The sequence below is a fragment of the Petaurus breviceps genome, unplaced genomic scaffold, assembly GCF_028583685.1.
Source record: "Petaurus breviceps papuanus isolate PSGF00001 unplaced genomic scaffold, PetGlider_PUasm1.0 178, whole genome shotgun sequence".
NCBI classification, from domain to species: Eukaryota; Metazoa; Chordata; class Mammalia; order Diprotodontia; family Petauridae; genus Petaurus; species Petaurus breviceps.
In genome coordinates this window covers 13,516,234-13,535,886 of record NW_027185777.1, presented here as the reverse complement: position 1 = coordinate 13,535,886, position 19,653 = coordinate 13,516,234, and the positions used below count along the sequence as shown (strand labels likewise).

General features: G+C 35.5%; 1 protein-coding gene across 1 annotated transcript in view; it reads right to left on the bottom strand.

Annotated features, from left to right (window-relative positions):
- MLLT10 (MLLT10 histone lysine methyltransferase DOT1L cofactor) overlaps nucleotides 1-19,653 on the bottom strand; it is a 235,757-nt gene that overhangs the window by 99,050 nt on the left and 117,054 nt on the right. Inside the window, exon 9 of the mRNA XM_069086119.1 lies at nucleotides 5,618-5,713. Within this exon, the coding sequence (XP_068942220.1) occupies nucleotides 5,618-5,713 (96 nt within the window). The remainder of the gene's footprint in view (nucleotides 1-5,617; nucleotides 5,714-19,653) is intronic.

Here is a 19,653-nt window from a genome sequence, read left to right as displayed (position 1 = left end):
GTAAAGAAATTAAGAGAACAGAAATTACAGTCTATATGCAAGATTTATCCTTATACTAAAGGATATAAAATATCAAGAGTTAAAGTTTCCTGGCAATTAAGTGTCATATAGTTATAACCTTAATATTTAACATGGAAAGATGGCAACCTATTACTTAGATTGATCTTGGGTTACTACACATGAGGTAATCTTTAGCACTTTTATTTAATAACATGGAACAAATTATATTAAAACATTCCAATATAATAGAACAAGACCATTTTTAACATTCATAGTTAAGAACATAGACAAATGTCTCCATCTCCTTCAACACCAATCTCCCCTGAGAACTAACAGAGCAATCAACAGACTAGAATAAATGTTTCATTCATTCCCTCATTCTTTCATTCGTTTGTTGGAATAGAAGTGAAATGTCTTAAAGTAGTGATTAAATTCTTAGACCCTAAAAGAATGCAGTTATAAAAGCAACAAAATTTCACAAAAGTCTCAGAATTCAACATAAATGTGTGTGGGGAAATAGACAGATAAAGGTAAAGTTAAGCACAATCTCTTATCTATTGGATTAACAAAACAGCCAACTGGATTAGCCACTTACTAGAAGACTGGAAGAAAGATGCAAATAATTCAAGCCATTTTATTTTGAATTTCTAAAAGTAAAACATGCTTTTAATTAATAAGCATTCTCACTTAAAAATAATAGGAAAAGATAAAAGATTATTAGAAATTTTTTTGTATTGCAGGAGGGAAAAAAGAGAAGACACAGTATCAAAAATGTCAGATTATTTTAAATTGATTATAACTTAAAATATTAAATATTAAGATAGTTGTTGTGTCAAATTTACATTTTTTTTAAAATTTGGAAACTAGAAGAGTCCAGGATATCTGGACTCTCCGCTAATGATATCTTGACTCTGCGCTAATGATATCTTTTCATGGAATCTTAATCTTGAATAAGTTTTTTTTTTTTATGTATTGACAGTACTAAATTCATTTCAGTAACAAAACCACTGTAAAAGAGCCTTGTTTAGCCAAAGGGAAGAGAGATTCCCTATTGATAAAAGGGTTCTCCAGACGCTCTTATTTGCAGATAACACTAAGACGAATGTACTGAGAACACCAAAATCACTCAAAAGAACTAGACACAGCAATCCACACAGAAGAAATGAACATATTTTGACCAAAAGGTAACATAGTTGAATAGAGTTCATTGAGTTACTCTACCACTACACAGCTTGGAGAGGAATTAAATTTGAATAGTGACACAAGCCCAGAGCAAAAAGAGAGGAAGAGAATTGGATAGATTTAATTTCACTGATCCCAAATGACTCAATTATTCAATATAACAAAAGTCTTTTTTCGAGACTAACATTCCACTGGTGATTCTTTATGACTATAGTTTAGGGAAAACCATCATCTCAGAAAATTCAAAATGTAGGTGACACTGTAGAATGATAATGGGGTGTTAAGTTATAGCACATTAGCAATAACAGCTTGTGTACAAGAAAAGGTTTAAAAACTATCATCCAGGAAACCAAGACCCAAGGATGTAGGCTAGTCATGAAGCAAGAATGAGGCATAACTGATTAAAGTTGCCCTGCAAATCACAAAATATTAAAAGAATGGCAGGAAGATCTACACAAATAGAGAAAAATCATCTTTTTAGGCTTTATGGAAAGATATGGATAATAATTACAGACTGAGAAGCTATGAATTGCTCCACATACAAAGGCTGAGAGAAGAGCCACATCACTAAGATTATAGATATATTTAAGGATTGAATAGTATCAAAACAGAAATATTTTCCTTCTTAAAGGTATTTTCAAAACCATCACCCTAAATATACATGTATTATGCATGTTTACTTCTTTATACACACACATACAAAATAAGATCCTTTTAATAAATAAAGCTGCTTAACATTTCTTTACCAATGACTTGAATAAAGGTATACAGGGTGTTCTGATGAAATTTGCAGATTAAATAAAGTTGGAAGGGACAGATAGTTAACGCATGATCAAGATCCAAAAAAATTCAGAGAGGTCAGAGTATTGGACCCAAAAGACTGAGACAATTTATGAGGGATTTCTAGAAGGTTTAATACTTGGATCCAAAAATTTGATTTCACGAGTACAGGATGGGAAGTAAAAAGTTAAACAACATATTTCCTGAATAATACCTAGGGACTTCGGGGGCACTTCAAGCTCAATCAATCAGTGGTGCAGTGTGGTAGCCAAAAAAAGCTTGGATGATCTCAGTCATATTAAGAAGTTAACATATTACAAGCAAAAAGAGTTGTGAAAGGCCCTTAGTGTTCCTCCTTGGTCAGACTACATTTGGAATGTTGTGCTGAGGTCTGGATACCACATTAAAGGATAATGTCCACAAGACAGTAAGCAGGACAGTGAAGAGCCTTGAGTAAATGCCACATGAGAATAATTTAAAGAATATGAGGACATTTATTCTGGCTAAAACTTAATGAGTTTTTGAAGTATGTAAAGTGTTATCGTGGGAAGGAGAGGTCAGACTTATTTGCTTGGCCAAAAAGGCAGAACTAGAAACAGGGAAGTTTCAATGAGGTAGATTTAGATTTGATGGAAGAATTTCCCAACAGTTAGAATAATTCATAAATAGAATAACATGCTTCTAGACAAAGCTAGATGAAGTAATATTTCTTCTTAATCACTATATATCCCAATCTGAACCTCATTCTTCCTTCTGACCTCACAAAAAATACTCCAGTTTTCAGGTTGATTGTGCCTATTTTGGGATATTAAAGTTCTGGTGGGAAGAATTTGAATTTGTCCTGAATGTAGAAAAACCATAATTAGTATATTTGGACATGAAACACAACATGGAAATCTACGTATTTATCTGTTACTCTCTTGCCCTTATGAATAAGTAGACCACTAGTGGTACAGTGATAGTGTGCTGACCCTAGAGTCAGGAAAATCTGAATTCAAATCCAGCTTCAGATATTTACTAGCTGTGTGATCTTGGGCAAGTTAGGTAACCTCTATCTTAGCTCAGCTTCTTCAATTATAAAATGCAGGTAATAATAGCATCTACCTCCCAATGATGTTGTGAGGATCAAATAAAATAATATTTTTAAAGTGCTTAGTACAATACCTGGCACATGGAAGGCACTATATGTTAGCTATTATTATTATTAATGTTGTCGTTACTATCATAAGCACAGAGGAATATTATAACTATCTGAGATCAGGGCTCATAAATGAGAATATTTTAAGTCATGATTACTCCTATAGTCCAGAAGGGAGAAGTAGTCACTTAAGTAGGGATCGAACTTACTGGTCCAGTATAAGTTAGAAATTTGCACAGAGAGGTATTAAACAATTTAATCATATTTTACTGAAAAGTCAAACAGATATCTCCATGGAGGAGGGGAAACAATCATTGAATGAATGAAAACTATGATAAAATATTAAACAATTCATTCTTGGTTATTCAAATTAAAGTTCTGTAACTACTTCCCCTAAAACGATTATTTCAAAATTTTTAGTCTTTCTGCCTCGGGGCAGTTAATGCTTCAGTGGATAGAGACCTAGAGTAAGAAAGAACTGAGTTCCAATTTGACCTGATACACAAGTTGTGCTGACCTTGGGTAAATTATTTAACTTTGTCTGCCTCAGTTTTCTCACTGTAAAATGAAGATCATAATAGCACCTACCTCCCATTGATTCCTGTGAGAATCAAATTGAGATAATATTTCTAAAACATTTAGCTCAGTGCCTGGAACAGAGTAGATGCTTAATAAATGCTTGTTCCATTCCCTCCTCAATTCTGACTACAAAGCAAGCACTAATAGCAATCTTAAACTTGTTAACAATAATAAGCTTAAACTCAAGCAAAAGTCTATGCAAGTGAAATGGCCATTTGGTAAATACAACATAGGGACAAAAACAAAACTTAGGTGAAGAAGGAAAGGAAAGGTTATGGTTCAAAATAAGTATTCCTCTAAAAGTTAAAGTATTGAAAGTTCTAAGTGACTGTATTCATTTACACGCAAACACAACTAAGGAATAAAGAAAAATATTTATTTTTAACACCTACTACTACAAAACCATATTCTTTTATGATTTGCATACTAGAAGGACACCTCAAAAAACGGCCTTTTCCATAGGAGTTATTAGGTATAATTCTAGTATAATACGGTGACTGTCCAAGACGGATGTTAGTGAGTCTATTTCTTACCAGGAATGAGAAGGGGTTGGTATTATTGGAACATAAAATCTTCTAACTGGCCCAGCTGATAGAAGTGAGGATGGGCAATCTCTTCTCTTCCCACATGGCTTTAGAATAAGGAATGCTATGAACTACTGAGTCAGGGAAGGAAAGTGTACCCTATTTTTCACACAATCCCTTTATGGACCCGATTTCAGAGCCAATCCGTTTCTTTTATCCTGCTCTTAAGTGAACAAGTAACCGGATATGTGACTATGTTATGATCATGGGCTTTAAAGCATCAGTAGAGCTATCAGTAAGGTCCAGTCACCAAGGACATCTGGTAGAAGATATTCCTGAAGCCAGTAGCAACAGCTGCTAAATTTGGTAAGAAGTCAGTCCTGAACAGTGACCAGATTGATTCAGTTCAACAGTGGACTGATCCACCAGTCAAAATAATATGTCATCATGCAAGGAGTCAGTCCAGCTGAGCAAGGGAGCAACTGGTCCATCAGTAACACCACACCAGAAGTAAACTTGGTGAGGATGCTCCCAAGGGAGAAATGAACTTTTAGGGCCAAGAATCACCAGGTATATCTCAGTCTGACATGATCCCTCTTTGTTTGCTTCACTGTTACAGTATTTTAAATTCATGCCTCCAGATGGACTCTGAGGGCAATTAGGGAAGAGTGTGCACCTTCTGGTCTTGGGGAAGATGTAAATTTTACAACTACTGCTCTTGCTATCCTTGAGTAAATACCCCTTTTTAAAGGTTAAACAATACAACTGCTTAATCAATAATGGAGAAAGCCATATTGCATCAGGGCTCAGGAGTAAGAATATTAGAAGTCATAGTGATTCCTAGAGTACCCAGGGAAGAAGTAGTTGGTCACTATCTCAGGATCCAACCTATCAGAGTACATTATGAGTTGGAATTGGGTCCAGACAGGGTGCTACACAATTAAGTCACATAGACTTCTGAAAGGTCAGAAGGCTGTCTCCATGGGTGAAGGGGCCACAATCATTAAATAAATGAAGATTAATCATGAAAAAAGATCAAGTAATTCATTCTTGATTTTTTTTAAGTTAAACTTTTTAAATTTTTTTTAAAGTTAAACTTTTATAACTACTCCTCTTAAGATAATCATTTCAGAAATTTTAGCTCTTCTTACCTATATATTTTGAAGATCTAGAGTCTCTAAATAAAGAACGAGGAGAATTAAAGTAGTATGAAATGAAAGGACTAAGGTGTTGAAGAGGACAAGTGTTTCAAGGAATCAAGAAATAGAATAAAAAATAGTCCTCTGTAGTTAAGTGCAACATTCCATCAATAAAGTTAAAATTGGGCTATTATTTTTCTGCTATAATTTTTATATTTTATGCTATATAAATTTTAAAATCTATAAAATAACAAAATTACAATTATTTAACTTACTTTTTCAGTAGTAACCGTCAAAGAAGGAACCAAGGCTGGTGACGGTTCTGGTTGCTTCTTATGTTTCTGTTTGTGTTTGTCTTTTTCTTTATATTTCTAAAAATTAAGAAAAGTAAAAAACAGGTTTAGGTTCATATGATTATCCATACTTATTTTAGCACAACAAAAATGGTAGAGGTTTTTTTTTTCTTTGTTTTGTTGGTGGCAGCTGCAAAAAGTGGGCAGTAGGGTGCAGGGAACATGATTTGTAAATCGTATTTAATCATTCAAAATATATGATTACAAAAAATAAACTAAGATATATCAATTGCTTCTATCAGCATGATCATAGGGTTATCCATATCAGCAGTTTTCCATACATTAAAAATTACATAAAATAAGCATTTCAGCCTCTAGCTTCAACTGATTAGACCAAAAAATGCAAAACAATGCAACCACTACTAATGGTCACGTGCTTTGTTCCAAGTATTATGCTACATGTAGATGATGATATCTAAATGAGTAAGAACACTTGAATCTTCTGTCTTGTGTAAGCATCAAGTTAAATGGAGCAGAGGATCAGAAAAGAATACAAATAACTGGTTCAAACAAAACAGAAAGATTCACAGGATACACAAAGTGTAATAAAGACCCAGAGCAAGATCACAGTACATCTGGTTAAACAGGAAATCAGAGTTACTTCACAGACAAAGCATTTACATGAGGGCTTTAAAGGTGAGAATATTTTCAAAATAGAGAAGTGGGAAATGGGCGTGTCAGGCAAGAAAACAGCACAAAGAAAGAAGAGGAGACCAGGAAATACAGTATATTTATGGAACAATTATATAAATCCAGTTTGGCTACAGCATAGAGTAGTTAGTCAATAAACATTTAATAAATATCTGCTATGTGCCAGGTACTATGCTAAGTGCTGGGGATACAAACACTATTTGTTTTTTTTTTAAAGGCAGTCCTTACCTTCAATGACTTTACAGTCTAAGGTAGCAGAAGGGGGGGGGGGGGGGGGGGGCCTCTGTGGGGGGTTTGAGGGAGTAGACCTAGCAAGAGGGCATGATGGAGAAGCCCAAAAGCAATGCAGTTTGTGGGAAATGGGAAGAATATTGTGCTGAACTCCTTTTTAAACAACCTTGGAGTTCAAAGATCTGCCCTCAGGCCAAAAAGTCCAAGCAGAAGGGCAGAGGGGACTAATGAGATGTGTGTCCCAGGCAGATTCAAAAATGCAGAATAATGGGATTTGCCAGTGGTGACATTCATAGAGAAGGGAATGATGGAGAAGTCCAAAGAAGTCTAAAAGCAATGTAACTAGTGGGAAATGAGGAAAAGACTGTACTGAGTCGCTTTCTTAAACAGAGGCACTGGAAAACTGGGAAGCATAGAAATAAAACTAGAAAGGTCAACTGTTGCCATAATGTAAAGAGATAAGAATGCTAGCCTGAGGAATTACTACACAATTATGTAGGGAAAGAGCATATTGAATATTTTAAAAAGATTAATCTGGCAACAATATGTAATACAATACACACAAAAAACTTCTTATATTTGTAAAGCATCTAAGAACACTGTCCTAAGTACTGGTGAAACACAGAAATTTTAGATAAGACAGAGTTCCTGTACTCATAGAGCATATAATCTGATAGGGAGATATGACTCATGAGTATACAACACATCATATATACACAAAAGCACATTAAAAAGGTATAATAGACTGTATTAGACCTAAGATTTTGAAAGCTCATTACTGATAGCGAGTAAGAATAATAAAAGGCTTCTTGGAAGAGATGAGACTGCATCTGAGATAAGTTTTATAAAATAGGTCAAAATCCAAAAAGTGAAGAAAGGAATGTCATTCATGACATGAAGAACAGCACGAAGGCACAAAAGTAGTGTAAATGAAGATGTGTTTGGTGAATGACATATTTGGCAGGTACATTATTAAATAAATGAAGGGAAGTAATATGAAATAAAATCAGAAAGAAAAGAAATGACTTGAAACTTCACTCACTAGGCAAGAGGAAGAAGCCACTGAAGATTTCTGAGAGCAGAGGTGACATGTCTACCTCTCACAACAGAATGAAGGAAAATGGAAAAGGGAGAGTTTATTAAGGTGGAAAGAATAAGAGACAAATGGTATAGATCTCTATTCCAATGGGAAAATGGAGGAAGGGAAGGATATGATAGATAATATGGAGAAAAAACTGACAGGACTCAGGCGAGTCAACAAAGAAGAATCAAAAGTTAACGTTAAAAGTTTTGACTAGAAGAGTGCAAATGGGGAGTCAATAGGAAAAAAAAAGAGGGGGGGGGGGATGATAAAAAGTAAAAGGTCCAAAAATCGCTACTCAGATGTCACATCAGTTTAGAGGTGAAGGTTTAGTAGAACTAAACCTTTGACAGGTTCTACCCAGCTAGGAAAGTTTTGAATAAAGTCACAGCAACAGAAAAAGTTTACTTTCAAAAGACAAACCTAGTTAAATTTGGAGGCATGCCAGCAAACTGGAAATTATCATGGGTGATTTCACTGCAATCCATGAAAACAAAACAACAATAGCAAAACCCCCACCTATCTGCACAGGAATATTTGGCCTAGATTCCTTTCATAACAGTAGGAGAAATGACAGAAAAGGAGGAAAATGTATTAAATTAAAGAATTACTTCCTTTCTAGATTGTTTATTAACATTAGCTTAATTGTTGGCATTTGAAATATAAAAACCGTTATCCAGTGACCGGGAGGGAGAGAAACTGAATCTTACCAATTTTGATATTCTTGCTATAAAGAAAATCAGATAAACAACTCCCTTAGCTGTCTAAATTAAATTAACATACATTTTCAAACTCAGTAATTTCAATGCAAAGGTGCATAAGGAAACACAACAAAAAAATATATATATTGGAAAACACAGTTTAGGAGTAAGAACCAAGAGACCAAAATATGTAGACTAAACACTGAAATGTTTGTACCTGTGGGTGATAGTTAAGTTCATAATAAAAAAAAAAATTTAACCCCTCCCTCCCAAAAAAGTCAGAAGCCACTGAACATATAAACACACCATTACAAAAATTAAATTTATTCTTAGAGATAAGAAATAGTTACCAATATGGGAGTCATTTCTGAATCAGGTGTACAAAGTAAAACTATTAATTTATTAAAACAGAGATCAAAATGACTACCTAAATAGAAGATTAAAAATCATGTTACATAAAACAACTTGGAAAGACTTAAGAATTCTGATCAACGTAATAACTAACTATAACTCCAGAAGACTAATGATTAAACATGCTACACACCTCCTGGCAGAGAAGTGATGGACTCAAGAATTAGAATGAGACTTACATTTTGGACATGGCTCAGTGTGGGAATGTATTTTTGTTGACTAGGCATATTTGCTACAGGAGCTTTATTTTTATTTTTCTTCCAATGCCACTGTCTTAGCTAATAAGTATTCTCAAGCACTAATTCACTGAGTAGAGCAGTAGAGTTTGATAGTAAAGAGCAACACAAATTTAGAATATAAACTTATTTGAAATTTTTCATTTTCTTCCTTTTAACCTTATCTTTTATATTTTACATTACCTTCATTTCCAAAGATTAAAAAAAGAGGGAGGAAAAAGCAGTTCAGCAAAACCAACTAACACAACAAGAAGATACATTTTCTCAAATTCTTCTTGAGAGGCAAGACTGCTTATTACTAATTACACAATGATCAGGGTAATTTTGGGGAACACTTTTTCCCTATTATATGTTAATGAAACTTGTGGAAGTGGTTTAGGACCTGAAAAGGTAGCCCATAGAAAGGTAGAATGAAGCCTGGATAATTTGAAGTTACCAGGATCTCTCTTTTCCAGATGCAAGGATGTTGGTATAAGATTATCACAACAATATTATCTATCAATTCAAACACTGAGGAGTACTGAAGGGAAAAACAAGTCCACATTAACTCTGCAACAGATCCAGTGAATCCAAGTCCTTCCAAGAGAACTGATGAAGAAGAACAACTATCTGTTGAGTGTTCCTACAAGTTCTTTTCTCTACAATAGTAACAGAGTCATTTGGCACTCTAATATGATAGTTTCCAATGTGCTGCAAAAAGAAATAAAGTTTGCTAGAGATGACAATTTCGATGTTGTTAAGGGTGTGATTCTCAAATCTGAAAAGGAAATACCAAGTACTTATAAAATGTCAGAGACATTATTGTGCCCCCCCCAATTAAGAGAAATATACTGATATCCAGGCATAATATGCCTAACTTCCATGTCTATAAAATCTATGAGAATAAGCTACAGTCATATTGAAGTCTTCCTTGATTAAAGTATGGACAAGGAACAGACAGGATTTCATAAACATTCTACAAAAGAGCACATCCCTTAAGTTAAACAAATGTAGGGAATTTAAAAAATCTCATTGTGCTTATGGTTTGTTAGCTTAAAAAGCACTTGATTTGGTATAGCAAAATACTACATTAAAAATTCTCTTCCAAAAAGATGTGTCTCAAGTTAAAATCATTCAGGGTTCCTTAAAAGTTCTAACAGAGCTCTTTGTTCAATGACCCTCTAATGTGCAGTTCTTTTAATGATCCCAATCTACCTAAAACAAAGGTCAACCTTTTTACCCTCAATATTCTTATGGCTGAGTCATACTTTCTATAGAAACTTCAGAAGATTTTAATCTAAAGATCACCCAAAGGCAAAGAAGAGAAATACATGAAAAGAACTATAGTGTGACATATGAATAAAGAATTGTGCACCAAAAGCAGTGTAACAGATATAATCAGAGTGATATATATACCTGGAAAAGGTGGTGGGATGGCCATATAGCTTCAGCCAAGGTTGAATAAGGAACAGCCTACATACTATACCCTAGTCACATAGCAGCAATCAATCAACAAACATTAAATCCTTACTATGTGCGAGGTGCTGAGTTAACCACTGTGGATACAAAGAAAAAGAAAAAGCAGTTTCTGACCAATGAGTTCACATTCTGATGTTCAAGGTAAAAGAAGGCCAATAAACAGCCTGTTTTGCCGACCTACCTCTGCCCTCACAGAGGAGAATGAACACACAAAGAATAAGGAGGTGTGGGAAGGGCTATCATCTGTTCTGCTTCAAGTTTCCACACTGATAAGATTAGAGATCCATCATCATTATTATCTTCGTTAAAATGCATATAGCCTCTTTAAGAATTATAAAGTGTTTTTACGTACATTACCTCACAGTTCCTCACATAGCCTGGTAAGGTAAGGGCTATTATCATTCCTTTTTAACAGATAAGAAAACTGAGGCACAAGGAGGTGAACCCTAGGGTCACACATCTACTAATTGTCTTGAGGTAGGAGTCAATATAGTTCCTCCTGACTCCACGTCTCCAACTCAATTCACTCTGCTAACCTGCCCTTCTCAAAGCATCCATGAAAGCATCAATCTTGAATCCACAAATCTGGCAGGAAATGTCATTGCTGCATTGGATAGTCCACGGGAATATCCAGCTAGAATATCCTGTAACTGGAGATTTGAGCCTGGAGCTTGGAAGAGACGGTATAGCAGTAATTCAAACCTACCATAGAAGGCAACAGGAAGACATAGGATTGTAAGCTCTCTGCATGACGGTGACAGCTGAAGCCATGACTGCATGATGGTGGTAGCTGAAGCCATGGGAGAACATGTAGAGAGAAACAGGGTTACAAAGTAAACCCCTGAAGAATAAATCAACATAAGTGGTCAAGAGGACTAGAAAGTAGTAAGTCAGACAGAAAAAACAATAGCTAGGAGATAAAGGAGGAAAATCAACAGTTTGTGATATATCATTGAAAAAAATTAAGAATCTTTCTCATAAAGGTGTAAAAACCTCTGGGAAGAAAGAAAGAAGGATACAGGGTAAAATCTAGGCAACTTAAAAAAGTAAAAAAAACACGAGTAACAATGTTTAGCTAATAAAATTTTCCAAGCTCTCTTAAACAGTATTATATAATTTCCAACCTACTAACTAGGTCAGTAAAACAAGATGCTTGAAAACAACAAACCACAATGATAACAAGTAATTTAAAAGTGTTTCTAAGTGCACAAGCATGTGTTCAATAAAGTATCCAATTCCATGTTTATTAAGCCTCACAAATAAGCATATAAAAACAGACAGACAGACAGATGGGTAGATGAAAACATACTTTGCGCTCCTTAGAAGCTTACAGCCTAATTTTCACTATAGCCTATGTAAACATGTATATCATGTGGCCCTTCCAAGGTACACGGTAAATAAGGATGTCTCCCAGGAAAAAACCTGTAGGGCCATTAGTAACAAAGAACGTACATTAAATTTATCTGTGCCACCTTACAGGAAAGAACAGTAAGAAAGAAAAATGTCTATGATGGTCTAGAAAGAAAGTTCATCGTGACTGAACAGGATGAACTTAAGGAAAATACAAAGTAATTTGCTTGAAGATTTCTACAAAATATAAGACAAAAGAGAAACAATCAAAATTGAAGATGAAAACAATTTTTTAAATGAGGCATCTATGATACTCAAGAAGATAGCAACTATGGGAAAAAGCAGTGGTCTTTGAGAGTCTTTGGACAACAGACATTCTCTAACATGTAACACACTATTCAACTTCCCTAAGATGTTGGGTTCTTCTCTTGTAGGGGAGGTAGGAGGTTTTGATTCCAGTAGTTTAAAAAACTCCCTCTTTCCAATACAGATTAGCAACTTTTGGGGGGGAACTAAATCAACTAGTCATTATTTATTGAGTACCTATTATGTGCTCACCGTCTCAGGAAGTGGGGAAGGAAGGAGTGAAGAGGAAGAAGAAGAATTTGGAACTCAAAACTTTTTTTAAAATGTTAAAAATTGTTTTAACATGTAATTGGGAAAAAATTAAATACATTAAGAATTTTTTAAAAAATTATGCATGGGTATAAATCCATTCAAGCAAGGTGCAAGATGAATCAATTAATTTTAATGTTAACAGAATACAGAAAGTACAATGATTAGGTTTCAGATTCCATACTGCAACTAATAAAATACTGCTTTTCAAGTACTGGTATATGAAACAATATTCACAATTCTTTTTCTAACTACATATGTGTAGAGGCTAGGTTTTCTTCATATACATCAACCAAACATATAGCAACAGGCTGAATACAGAAGCAGATATTAAATTCAACTGTCTTCTAAATCAAGTTCAGACAAAAAAGAGATGTGCAAAATTATGTAAAACAATGTCACTCTTCGAAATTCTTTTGTTAGAATTAAGTATACATTAATATGTAATAGGATTATTATTAGTTTTAAATGAATTGATAAACATTTTAAAATAATCAATGTTAATTTCTAATATGGCAAATACTGATAAATAAAACCCAAATAAATAAAAGCTCTCTAGGGTCCTCAATAATTTTTAAGAGTTCAAAGTGGTCTTGAAACCAAAAATCTTCAGAACTACCTATCTTAAATCAATGAAATCACAGGTCTAGTCCCTAACCCTAAACATGTGCATGTTGATGTGTAAAATAAAACTGTTTTAGAAGGGATTATTTTAAGATGCAATTTGAAAAATAGGTTAGATATTATGATTAGCTAAACCAGTACTTCCTTTGGCTGCCATCATTTGCTGCTTGACAAGGGTAAACTCATATTTGATGTTGAAAACAATTTTGGGGCTCTTTTGGCAGGTCTTTCTGGTGACTACTTTATATCCTATCAAAAGAAATGTTTTTAGGAAATGATGATAAAGACCTTTGTCTTTTTCCACTTCCTATTTTTCTGCATTAACAGCTCATTTGATTAGGTCACATTGAAGGTACTCCAATTGTTCAGTGTCTTCTCATCTTTACTTTTTCTTCTAACTTCATGTTGATTTTGACCTTTTCCCTAAGCAGTCCGTGGTGTGACTACACACAGACAGCTGACTGTGAAATGATTTCCACATAAGTAACCAGTTATTTCCTGTCTTCTCAGAGAGTCAATTTCTTTTTTGTGTGTGACATTCAGTTAATAGAGAGGCATGAGATCTCTGTATAGTCTACAAGACTTTGACCTCTAAAATTGCTCAATGCTGAGATGTTTTCCAACCTATTTTTTTAAAACCATTCTCCCCTTTTCACACTTTCATTCAGGTCACCAAATATGAAAATATATGTTGACTTAGTTTGGCCAAGTTCTTCATAGAATTTCTCTGTTTCTTAATCTTCTGTCACAGCTGTTGGCAGAATAAGTTTCATTCACCTTCACTGTGGTTTCAGTTAACTCATCATAAGTAATGCAAAACAAAATAACCTACAGTCCCATGGAAATGATAGTTTTCATTGTCTTTGAGTATATGATGAAACAAACTCTGGCAACTCCTTTGCTTGCTCTACCTCCCCAAAGAGGACAGGAGCATCATCCTTCCATTTAGCTGTAATTTTCTTTTTATTACTGCAGTTGTTCATCATGAGAATATAAATATTAATGTGCTTCAACAACAGCATGCCAATTGAACAATTACTGGAAAAAAACAACCCCCCAAAATACATATTCATTAGCAAAAACACTTTGAAGAAGAAATAACAATATAAAATAGCAACAAGTAGTCAACTCAAACACAAATCCATAGAAAGTGTGGTACACTGAAGTACATCCTTCCAAGATCATTCACAGATAAAACTGCCCAAAGGACTACAAACATGTTTGTTAACTTTTCTATAACTTAGCCACGAATTAATCGCTTCTTGTGATAAACCTCTCCCCCCTTTCACCGATACTCTGCCTGGTCTCATTCCTCAACAATTAGTATTCTCCTACACCATTTTACTCTCCCTATGCCAGTGATGTTAAATGTCCAGTTATCAAAGAACAAATTCCTCTCACCAGCTATCTGTTTCCTTATTCCCATTCATTTCATGTCTATTCTAAATCTTCCTGCACGAAACCCCATGTGTTCCCTGGCATTCCTGCTCCAAATCTAACTTCTTTTCATCTTAAACCTTTTCTTTTATCAGTCTTTCCACATTCTAGTGGTCACTGAAACCTGGCTCCTTACCAATAACAGAGTTTTCCCCTAGTCACCCTTTCTAGCTTTGGTTACTTTTTTATGCTCTGACTTACTGGATGATCTGGCAAGGAAGTCAAAATATTCCTTGTTCACCACTGCCATTTCAAGGTTCCACTTTTTTTTTTTTTAAGCAATTGGGATTATTAACTTGCTCAAGATTACACGGCCAGTTATTTCTGGATGTGGTGCTAAGTATCTGAGCCCGGATTCGATGCCCAGGTCATCCCAACATGGAGCCGGCGGTCTTACTTGCTGAGCCACCTGGCTGCCCCTCAAGGCTCTACTTTTAACACCATTAACCAGAAACCTCTCCTTTAAGGTTAATACTATCCAAATTGATCTCCTTTGGGGCAGCTAGGTAAAGCAGGGGAAATAGAGCACCACCCTCAAGTCAGGAATTGAATTCAAATCCAGGCTCAGACACTTGACACTTACTAGCTGTGTGACCTCATTTGGGCAAGTCACTTAACCCCAACTGCCTTGCCTCAAAGAAAAGAAAAACAACTTAAACACAAATTGATATTGAGATCTAAAAGCTGGTGACCTTTATCTACCAACCCCCAAGTCATTTTCCCTCCTTTCCCAACGTTTTCAATGCCTGGTTTTCCCTCATTCTCCCCACTCCAATTCCTGCCCTTATACTAGGAAACTTTAAAAATGTTACTGCCAGCTCTTGAGAACACACACATACCCTTAACTTCAAAGTCCCTTAATCTACTCCACTACTTTGACTCCCCCAATCTATCTCAGCAACACAAAGAAATGGTTATCTCTTGATAATCTTGTTAATAATCTCTTGATAAGAGATTATCCTGATTTTTTCAATAACCACAAATGTTCTATTTCCAGATTCAGGAACTCCAAGATACCTTTATCTAATCATAACCTATCATTCCATCTTTACCTATGCCTTTCAATCCCTAACTATATTTTTTATACTAAGACCACAAATGCCTCTAAATCCTTTAGTACTTTATCAAGCTTTTACTCTTCTACTAGCTACACTCTCCCAACTTCTCAATCTTTACCTTTGGGGAACCAACCAACCATCTCAATTATATGCTATCCTCAATTCTCTAGACTTTGTCTCCTTGCAGAAACACCAATAACACTCGTGTAAACACTGTATCTGAATAATTACCATCATCAACTTCTTTTTTTACTTCCCTAGGCTGCTAAGTAGTCTAGAAGAAGTCACAAAACCACTACAAATTTATACAATCTGATCCCAATAGTGCCCTCATAAAAGGAAGGTAGAAAATTAGTCCACTGCTCTTGATCCTCTATTTCAGCTATTCTATATTTTTTTTCTTTTTGGTGGGGGGAGGGCAGGGCAATTGGGGCTAAGTGACTCGCCCAAGGTCACATGGCTAGTTTTGTGTTAAGTGTCTGAGGCCACGTTTGAACTTAGGTCCTCCTGACTCCAGGGCTGGTGCTCTATTCACTGTGCCACCTAGCCACCCCTATTTCAGCTATTCTACACCTTATCTTTCCTCACGACTTTGAAGACACCACCTCTCTCACCTCGTGGCTGAAAACTTCAACTTACATTTCAACAAAAAAATTAGTCCATTAATGCCATCCCTCTTAGCTCCTCCTTTACTCCAATAATGTGATGGAGAGGGGGTGCTTCTTCTGGTGAAGGCAAAACTCTCTATATGTGTCCTTGATGTCATCCTTTACACCTTTTCCTCCAAAACATTGCCCTTTCAATCACTCTCTTTCTGAGCCCTTTGTTACGTACAAATATACTCAAGTCCAGGCCATCACAAAAAAAAAAAAAAAGAAAAAAGAAAAGAAAAAACCTCACTTCATCCTACCATCCCTAAATGGCTATCTTTCTTTATCTCAATTTCTCTTCTCCGTTAAATTCCTCTAAAAGGTTCAGCTAGGTGGTGAAGTGAATAGAGCCCTGGAGTCGGGAGGAAACGAGTTCAAATCTGACCTCAGATACTTAACATTTACTAACCATGCCCTGCTTTCCCCCCTCCAAAAAAGAAAAAAAAAATCCTCAAAAAAAGAAATCTGTGCTCAGTACCTCCAGATCTTATCTCACTTCTTAAAATTCCACTGAATTCTGGCTTCTTCATCATTTGAATGAAATTGCCATCTACAAAATTATCAGCTATAACTACATTAACAAATCTAATGGCTGTTTCTCAATCTTCATTTTTCTTAGTCCTTCTGCAACATTTAAAACTGTGAATCATTTTATCCTCTTGGATATTCTTTCTCTGAATTTTCAAGACACTTCTGTCTTTTGATTCTCCCTCCTGTCTAACTACTCCTTTTCATTCTCCATTCCTTAATGTTCATTTTTATCATGCTCCCTAAACACTAGGTATTCCCCACCCAACACTTTGTCCTGTGCTCTTTTCTCTCCAGTTCCCATGGGTTCAGTTATTCATCTCTATACAGATGAATCCAAGATCTGTATCAAGCTTTAATCTCTCTTTGGAGCTCCAGTCTCATGCCTGCAACTGCCTACTGGACAAGCCGAATTAAATATTCCAAAGACATCTTAATTCAACATGTCCAGAACAAAAAAAAATTTTTAAGCATCCAAAATAACCCTTCATTTGAATTTCCTTATTATTGCCAAGGGTACCACCACCCTCCCAGGGATCCAACTTAAAACTTTCTCAAGTGTTCATTCACACAGCATGCCCAATCATTTGACAGGACTTTTCAATTTTACCCTCAAAAATTCTCTAGTATACCTTCCTTTCTCTCCAATCATTGAACCACCACCCTAGTTCACCTTTCATCTACTGACCTATCATTGTCTCAATTCTCTCTCCACTACAATCTATCTTCCACACAGCTAACAAAATAATTTTTTCTAATGCATAAATTAGACTACATTCAAATAAACTCCAGTGATACCACTATTATCTCCAGGCAATTAGGTGGCACAATAGTTAAGCCACAACCAATGACCAATCACCCCAGCAGCCAACTTAAAATTTTCTTTTGTGTGCAGCTAGACATAGTGTAGATTTAACATATGGAAGATCTGAGTTCAAATCCAGTTTTAGATACTTTCGAAATGTGACCTTAGGAAATTCATTTAATCTTTGCCTCAGTTTCTTCATATGTAAAATGAAGATAACAGCATCTACCTCTCAGGGTTACTGCAAGAATCAAATGAGGTATTTGTAAAGTGCTTTGCAAGCTTTAAAGGGCTATCACTAATATTTAGAATAAAGAATGTTTCGTGGCATATAGGACTCTTCCCAAATTCAACTATTCCTACCTTTCAAATCTTCTCACTTTACCCTCCTTCTCTATACTAAAGTATATAAATAAGTATATAAAATATGAAAAAGCCATGCAGAGGGGCAGGAAGTTAGATACAAAATAAAGAGACAACTGAATGAATGGCATATGGGAAATTACACAAAGATTTTAAAGATCCTATAATATTCTGTGTTAGGCTTCAATAAACTGTCAGTTATTTCTAATAATGATCTATGTTCAAGAAATAGTACATGGGTTATCACCAAGGAAAAGAATGATTGAAAAAAAGTGGTACTCCAATCATACAATACAAAGGATGACAGATGGACAACCTGACAGCTCCATTGGTTCCCACTAAAAGTTAAAAATTCTAAAGGAAGGCCTTTAAAATATTGGGTCAATCCTCTTTGCAATCTGGCTTCTAACCCCAATTACTTAAATGTAATTACTCTCTCCAAAATTAATGAAGATGTCTCAATTGTCAAATCTGACATCCCTCATCCCCTCAGTCCTCATCTTTCCTGACCTATCCTGCTACATTTGATACTACTGAGCACCCTTTCCTACTGAAATATTTTCTTCTTTTCCTTTCCAATTTTCATCCTACTTGTCTGACCACTCCTCAGTCTCCTTTGCTAGCTCATCCTCCATATCACAGCCCTTAACTGTAGGTATTTGCCCAAGGATCTATACTGTGCTCTCCTCACTTTACTCTCTCCCTAACTTCAACAACTTCCAGGATTTAACCATTTCTACATAAGTATGTATGTCTGTATGCATGTGAATGCTTTCCACCAAACTTCAGTCAAGCATCACAAATTGTCCATATGGACCCTGAAAATTTAATATCCTGAAGACATCTAAAACTCATGATATTTTGAAAAGCAAACTTACTGTCCTCACCAAATTCTCCCCTCTTCCTAATTTCCCGACTTCTGCTGAAAGTTAATACCATCCTTTCATATTCTCCCAGGTTGGTAATCTTAGTTCTATCCTTGACTTCTCATTCACTAATTCTCATCCCACATATTTGATTAGTTTCTAAATCTTATTATCTTGGTCTCTACCCCACTCACTCTCATACTCTGTCTGCCCTGTCCTACACACACACACACACACACACACACACACACACACACACACACACACATACTTCCTTCTCACCTCTGCCTCAAGAAATCCTTCTCTTACAGATAGCTGAAGTGCTACCTTCTAAAGAACATGAATCCTTTCCAGTCATCCCTTCTTCCCCAACTATTAATATCTCCCTCCCAAAGTATGTTGTATTTTACTACTTTTATTTGTTTATAGTGATTCTCTATATTTATTCTGTATAAGTTTTGTTGTCTTCACTCAAAGGATTCACTCCTTGAGAGTAGGAATTATTTAAGGAACTAGTTTATAAGGTGAATAGAACACTAGAACTGGAATCCAGAAGAGTTGAGTTAAAATTGTGCTTGTCACTTAGTAGCTAAGCAATCCTGGCCAATATAAATAAATAAATAAATCTGCCTTACTCTGTTTCCTTTTCTGTTAAACGGAGATAATAGCATCCATTTCCTAGGATTGTTTTAAGGAGAAAATTAGATCATACTTGTAAAGTGCTTTGAAAATATTAAAGCAGGGGCGGCTAGGTGGCACACTGAACAGAGCACTGGCCCTAGAGTGAGGAGGACCTGAGTTCAAATGCGGCCTCAGACACTTAACACAAAAACTAGCTGTGTGACCTTGGGCAAGTCACTTAACCCCAACTGCCCTCCAAAAAGCAAAAAAAA